General features: G+C 43.0%; 1 protein-coding gene across 2 annotated transcripts in view; it reads right to left on the reverse strand.

The window, feature by feature from the left end:
- The window catches only part of LOC104840084 (Alstrom syndrome protein 1-like), a 28,819-nt gene extending 21,026 nt beyond the window's left edge, over positions 1–7,793 (reverse strand). The window contains exon 1 of one of the 2 annotated variants that reach the window (XR_775219.1): positions 7,716–7,793. Coding sequence is in view for 1 of the 2 variants with exons in the window: in XM_010580788.1 (XP_010579090.1) it covers positions 7,716–7,763 (48 nt within the window). In the remaining variant the exon portion in view is untranslated. The remainder of the gene's footprint in view (positions 1–7,715) is intronic. The other variant, XM_010580788.1, reaches the window with a different exon arrangement.
- Positions 7,794–7,894: the final 101 nt, after the last annotated feature.

The raw sequence follows: 7,894 nt of genomic DNA on the forward strand, positions 1-7,894 counted from the left end.
TAGCACCAGAGCTCGATTTGTGTTTTCACATAACAAATGCCCCAGCCCAAAGTGGAAGGGCTTAAGGCCCACACACTCATCAGCTGTAGTTTCTAATGCTTGCGTACGTAAGGCTGTGCCGTGCCTTTAGCAGTGCTCTTCAAAGGAACCTGACACAGCACTGACAAAACACTGTAAAGGAAATAATCTCTCCTTTTCAAAGACAGCCGAGTCACTAGGACCTCATGGGTTAGCAGCTGGAAGGAAGCAAACAGGCAACAGCACATTCTGTTTCATTATTTCATTTTAATCCTCATACCAAAAAAGCAATATTAAAGAAACAGCACAATGGAAGAAATCTGCTACGTATTAGCACTCTGTGTACCACGGTACAGGGTACATAACAAAGCAGCTGCAAGCAAGAAGTTAGGATTTAGTAAATTAATATAATCATCTCTGAGGGCTTCCATGTAATTAAACTCAAATGACATAAATTTAACAAGGTTTTTCTTCCTGAAATCCAATACATCAAAAAAGTTAGCTTTTGCTGCTAAATACATAATGAGAGGAAAAGACAAAAATAAAGCTGAATAACTACAACCACCCCCACATAACACAGTGCCATTAACTTAAATGGTAGGAACAGCAGCTCCTGTTTGGCATCCTTAACTGATGCTACATTTCATAGAAAGAAATATGAACGTTTTTCAGTTTTGAACTGCTGAAAGTTTGAGTATCCAGGCTTAGCTCTCCATACTTTATTCTGACCCACAGACCACTGAAAATATCCCAGTAAAAGTATCATACAATAGAACACAGCACAACACAGAAGAAGATGTAGATAGATATGGGAAAGAAAATTCCCTAGATGAGCAACTCTAACAAACTGATCTTCCCAAAACATCAGAAATACACTATAATTTCTTCTAAACATGTAATTTCATCTCATTTCTCCCTCCTAAAAATCAGAGCTACGTGGCCAGGTTAATTCAGCGTAAATCTGGGTTTCAGTTTCCTTACCCATCTGAACATGCAGCTGCAAATCATCAACCCTTCGAAAATAGGCAGTGGAGTTCAGGACCAACTCTTCCAACATCAGCGAGCATTTACACCAAATTAAGGTGATCACGTAACAGCACTAGAGGTATATCCCGCTCTGAACTTGCCTTTGCTGGATTTCATCTTGCTAACTTCAGGACTTATTTTCCCCCATTTTGTCAAGAACATTTCCAATTCCAATACCATTTTCCAAAGCATTTATCACTTTCCCCAGCACAGCCTTATCTACTTATTTTCTAGGTCTCACCACCTACTAATCATGCAATTCATCAATGAAAATACTTAACAGGAATGAGCCAGGGGAAAACATCAAAAACTGTACCTGAAATGCCTTCCAAACTTGCTGCATATTTTCTTAGTTCATCCCAAGATCAAAAACTCTTCTGAGGTCATGATACAATCATACTCCACCACCCCTTCAGCTACTAGATCACTTACCCTCTCAAAGATGATAATTAAACAGGTTTGAAATCAATTGTCCTTAACAGTCACACTGTGTATTTTCTTAACAATTTATTTCAAGTGGTTCCAAATAGTTTGTTCTAAATTCTTGCATTTCTGTGCTTTTATCACCTACTCCTAGTGGATAAACAAGTGTACAATATAAAAACCACAATTAATGAATAATTAAATAAACATTTTATATTTCAGACAAGCATGTATTTGACTGTCTGTATACACAATTAGTTTTGAATACAGATGCAGAAAAGTCCCCCTCCTACAAACCCCAGGCACATTTGCCGAATAACTGGACCCAAAGGATGCGTGGCTGAAATCCCTTCACAGGAGGTTTCTTCATAGCTACACAACTTGTACTACATACTACAAGGTTCTAGTTTTTGTTTGTCCATTAGTTTATGTTCAAATTGCATGTGCTAATAACTTTTTAAAAATATAAAAAGTTGTCACAAATAATACTGAAAAATCAAGCTTTCCAGCCTGTAGCATGGCTTTCTCCCCTGTCTGAGATGCCTTACAAAGCAAAAGCAAGCTAAGGTGCGAGCTCCCTCCCATCACCTGTACCGACAGTGCAGTGCAAGCCTCATGCCACTTGGAGTCAGCAACCCACTGCTGCAGGGCAAGGTCTTCCCCAGCTGTGGGAAAGGAACAAAGGAACATGGAGAAAGAGGGATGTATTTACCTGTTATAACATGGAATTGATCACTGTGTCCCTGAAGATTAAAGAAACAATTTGGCCAGACCACAAAGAATGTAGGTCCCACTGTCTTAACCTACCTGCTCATTTCATGGCACAATTATCAGCTTGTAATGAATGGTCAAGGAAAAGCAAAGCAACTGTTGTGCAAAAGCACTTCAGAGGCTACATGCAAAGTCAGAATTCCCTTACAGCTACATAAATACGACTGCACTTCACAATAACCCAATAATTTCATTTATTGTGGCTTTATAGTCTGTATCAACCCTACTTTGTGTGTCAGAACACAAAGTTAAAAAAAAAGTCTCATTCAAATGCAGAATAAGTTTTTACATTAGAGATTTTTTTTGGTCAGAAGCCCAGTGCCACAAGTTGTATGAAAATTGTTAGCATTTAAGTCCATCTACGGAAACAAATAACAAAATTCCCATTATCTGCAAATAGTTCAGCACTAGAAGTTCATGTATGAACATACCAGTAAATAATAGAGATTTCAAAAATATTATTCAGAAAAACATAACAATGATTTGGTGCTGTCAGGTATGAGAAACATGAATTATTTAATCTGTACCTTGTTTTTTTTCAATAAGGACTGGTATGCTAGCAATACTTTTCAGACCCACACCATTCCTTCCTGGCATGAAGGCACCACCAACCAGTACATCAGGCACTGTGTAAATTCTGAACTGTTTTATTACTTTCATGAAACAAACATTGGGCTTTAAAATGACCATGAGAGATCAGAACCAGCGCAGCAGATCTCAAATACAAGGGAAGATTCATGACACAGTAAACTGTTGGGGATGTGCTGAAAGCATTCCAGAAAGGTAACCCATATATTTACACAATATCCACTGACACTGCAAAGATTGCTAGCACATCATTTTGAGTCTCTTAAAAATAGTAGTTTCCACTGTCAAGTTTATAACATCAATAGCTTTATGGAGTATCCTAAAATGACAAGTGGAAAATTAATCATTGCTGATCTGCAACAAGTCTGCCTATTTTTTGCTTGGTTTCCTAGGAAAGTAAGGCTTCCAAGGCTGACAGCACTCTCTGTTCCCAGTCACACCTCAGCTGTGGGCATTGTAAGGCAATCTGAAAGCTGATTACAGTAATACACCTTAATGCCTGAAGCAGAAGTTTATTCATGTAATTGCAGTGTAAGTGAGGTTGGAAGAGACCTCTGGAGGTCACCTAGTCCAACCTCCTGCTCAAAGCAGGGCTAACTTCAAGGCTAGAATGGGCTACTCAGCCCCCATCCTTTCAACTTGTGACTATTTCCAAGGATGCAGGCTCCGCCACCTCTGCGCAGCCCTGCTCCACCACTTCACCACCCTCCTCGTGAAAAACTGATTTCCTGGTCTCCAGTTAGAATTTCTCCTTACTGTAACACATCACCACTGCTGCTTGTCCTTTCACCGTACGCCTCCAAGAAGACTCTTCCTCTGCCTTCTCTAAACCCTCCTTCTGGCAGGGAAACACCACTGCCAGATCCTCACCTTCAGCCTCCTCCTCCCCAGGCCAAACAATCCCAGCCTCCACAGCTTCTCCTCATGCACCAAGTGCTCCAGCCCCCTGACAGTCTTGGTGGCCTCCACCAGACTCAGGACACTTTGCTGACCTCTCTCTCGTGCTGGCAGCCCAGAACAGGAGGCAGGATCCAGCTGTGGCCAAAAGGAGAGAATATTCAGTTCCCTCCATCTGCCAGTTATGCTTTTATTAATGCAGCCCAATGTGTGGCTAGCTTTCATTGCTGCAAAGAGTGCACTGTCAACTCGCATTCAACTTGCTGTCCACCAGGTCCTCAGGCTCTTCTCTGAAGGGCCATCAGTCAGTACTGATGTATGGGGATTTTCTCAGTGAGAAAGACTCCGCTTTTTTCATACCTAAAGCTCATGAGCTTCCTCTTGGGCCATTAATCCAGCTTGCCAAGGTCCCTCTGAATGGCAGCCCTGTCCTCCAGCATATCAACCACTCCCTCCAACTTGCTGTCATCCACAAACTCAATGCAAGTGCATTCACCCCATCCACCTGGGTCACCAGTGATAACATCACACAGCATTAGCCCAGGGACTGATCCCGGAGGAACACCACCAGTCAGATTTTGAACAGCTGACTAGCCTAACTGGGTAGTAGTTCTTCAGGTCCTCTTTCCTGCCCTTCTTGAAAAAGAGCATAACATCAGCCTTTTTGCAGTTATTACAGATATCTCCCAGTCCTCACAGCCTTTCAAAGATGATAGAAAGGGGCCTTTCGTGACATCAGCCAGTTCCACCACCCCCTCAGATACCCAAGTCCATAGGGCTGGACTGGGTCTATGTCAGGTTTACCGAAGCAGTCACTTTCTTGAGCCTCCACCACGCCAGGCACTACCTCTCACACACATGCTCTTCTACTAGGCACACGGAGCAAGAAGGAAGATCTAAATGAAACTATTTATCCCCTTCTGTTGCAACTGACACTAGATTCCTCTATTAATTCAGAACTAATTATTTTGGGTTTCATAGAAACATAAAATAGCTCAGTTGGAAGGGACCTTGAAAGATCATCCGGTTGAACCTCTTGTGGGAAAGGGAGCCTAGATGAGAGCCTAATTTCCAATTACAAGAACATACTAAATTCCTAACATGTTAGCACTGCTACAGCCACTTCAGCAAGCTAACAGCTAATAATCAAAACTATTAACTTTCCTCCAGGCATCAAACTCTTCTCTACTTATTGCAACTAAAGACAAAATTTAGTTTCACACAACATAGCTTAGCCATCTTATTTTCATTCCTGTGCAAAAATCCCTTAACTGCTTGCTGTCCAAATCATAACTCCAATATGAACACTTAACAGTGTTCCTGAATGCTTTTATGTAATGAGAATGTCAACTACTTCTTTACATTCTCAGCTTTGGACCACTGAAAAAGAACTGAGTATCCCCTGATTTTTAATTATTTCTTTTGTTTGTTTAGATCATACTTACAAGGGCTGTAATTTGTATTGTACTGTCCCCTGAGTTTTAAGAAAATGCTCATTCCTTTTCCACACTAAATTACCATTGAAATAAAGGTACCTCTGTCAGTAGGTACCTTAGTCTGATGTTTATAATTAACTTTAAAAAAGGAAAAAGAAAAATTGCTATTAATGATGGACTTTCTGGAATGTAGCCATCAATTTGCAGCATTTAAGAATGAGAACCAAAAGCTTGATCCTCCTGAATTTTATTGTAATATTTACACTTAGCTAAACATAGAATAAAAAAGTTTGCAGGACAGGGCTTAAATCATCCTCATAATCAAAAATAAACAAAGAGAGGAAACGTACAAAGTATCTTCAGCAATAAAACAAGAAATAGCATAAACAGTAAAAAGCATCACTACGTTGGTTACAGAATTTCTTCTCTTACAGTCTGATGCCAAAAGTTCCATAATGTCTTTGAATTATCATAAACTGGCACTTTGGCTGGAAGATACGGTCCCAGTCTCTCTTCAGTAAGAGAAAGCTTGAGGTAAGAGTTGAGTAGATGTTTCTTAAGCCAGTTTTAACCACAATGAACAGTCCACTGCCTAGCTGCACTGGTTTGCTGTCTGTTGGAATAGGTGACAAAACAACACAGAAGCAATAACAAGTAACCAGGACACAGCAGCACAGGTCACTTCTTTTGACAGGCAAGCTGGGACTTGTTGATTTATATGGCAGTCGTGAAACTACGGCCTTGCATGTTACAAGTTACAAACACAGGTTTTCAGTGTTATTCTCTGTCAATTGAAATTATAGCTAAAATAGTCTCTTGCAACATAAATATACAATAAAGGTGTAAAGCAGCCATACTACAACAGACAGAAGATCTGCCTGGCCTACTATCTATCTGCACCTGCATCCCCTTGACCCATAAGGGCAGCAGTACACTAGCAACAAGCTTGGCTCAGCTCCACCTGGTATTCCCAGAGCTGAGCTCTGGTTGTCAGAGCAGCAATTAAACCACAGTGCAAAACACAGAGAAGGAAGCAATGGCCACTGTAAAACAACAAAACTTGACAACCAAAAAGGATCAAAATCAACTGACCTGTGATGAATACCATGAAGGCAAAACAAGAACCAGGAGGCAAGTTCACTTGTCTATAATGTCACATACAAGTTCGAATCATAAAGTTCACTGTGAAATTTGTCTGTAAATCAGCATTCAAATGAACTTCCTTTCTACTTAAATATATACAAGAATACACAGTAGTGCAAGAACCGTCCCTTCTATCCTGTGACAAACCAGCCTTCCTGAATACATACGGTGAAGGTCCTTCAGCAGAAGGTTTCTGGAAACCGAATTCAGACTACACTATCTTGAGTTCCCATATCCACATCTTCGTTAAGGCCGGACTTGCCTTTAACATGTCAGTTTCATTCACATGGCTGTTTCCAGTCTTTGTTTTAGTTTCTATTATTTTTCCTGATAAGATTGAAACCTGTACCGAGACATGGTTCTTTGCAGGGAATGTTTGTAAAAATTGATATGGCACCTATCACTGGTTGTCACTTGGCTGTTGCACCTCCAAGTTCCTTCAGAGCTCTGGGATGAAGCTCTGGAGTGATCGCCATCTTGTAACTTTTCATTTTGCGTTTTTCTCTTACACCTTTCTTACATGGAACTGTGGATGTGACATCCATAAACATCTCCAGACCCAAGTGTCCAACATCAGCTGTTCATGTACCCTGCACGAAGATGCCTCCCAACAATTTGCAAGAGTCAGAACTTGTGCAGGTGCTATAAGCCCTTTACACTTCTGGAAACCACCATGAGAACAGTGAGACACTTAAGACCAGATGCCAGAACAGTGCAACACCACAGGAAGGAAGCTTCCCCATGCTCTCACAAAGGGCAAGTTCAGGAAGATGTTGATTCCAGAACACGGGGGTGGCAGGATGTGATGGGACACCTACAACCTCCAGAAATCTCTTCCTCATCTCCAGCATTGACAGGAACACAGCAAAGTGCACAGAGCCATGTATGAGCCCTTCTAGGGCATGAATGGCTCCATGGAGCCACTCCAGCCACACTGGCCCTGACTTCCCAGGAGGGTTAGTGACCAAGCCAGCTGGGCAGAATAAGGCACAAAGGAAAGAGGACAATTACACACACACACTCTCTTCCCAGGAGAGGAGGAGGAATCAGGCCAGTTACAGCCACCCTCCTCCCAGGGGAGAATGCAGGGGATGGAAAGGGATCAGACTGGTCACAGCCTCCCTTTTCTCCGGGGCTGGAGAAGGGGGGGGGGGGCTTAGGTCAGTTGCATCCCCCCTTTTTTTCTGGGGCAGAAGAATCAGCCAGCGATAGCCCCTTCCCGGGGCAGGAGATGAGATCAGGTCAGTTTCCCCGGCGGAAAAGGAGCAACATGAGTGAACCAGCCTGTCACACACAACCCCCCACACAAGGCCGGAGGCAGGGTGAGGGGCTGCTCAGAGCCGCTACCACCTCCCTGCCACGTTGCCCCCAAAGGTGGCCTGCCCGAACCCCACCGCAGACCCCCATACTCACAGGAACCCGCTCCTCCTCCTCCTTCTCCTCCTCTTCTCCCGACTCCATAGCAGCAGACAGACCGGCAGACCCTTTTCTCCTCACAGCGGCCGCCCCGGGGCTGGCGGGCCGGCGCGAACCCGCCCCGCCCTGCTGCGCATGCGCCGCCGCCCTGCCAACCCGCCCCGTCGTTAAGGCCT

Source organism: Haliaeetus leucocephalus, unplaced genomic scaffold (assembly GCF_000737465.1).
Source record: "Haliaeetus leucocephalus isolate CR32 unplaced genomic scaffold, Haliaeetus_leucocephalus-4.0 Scaffold741, whole genome shotgun sequence".
Classification (NCBI taxonomy): Eukaryota; Metazoa; Chordata; class Aves; order Accipitriformes; family Accipitridae; genus Haliaeetus; species Haliaeetus leucocephalus.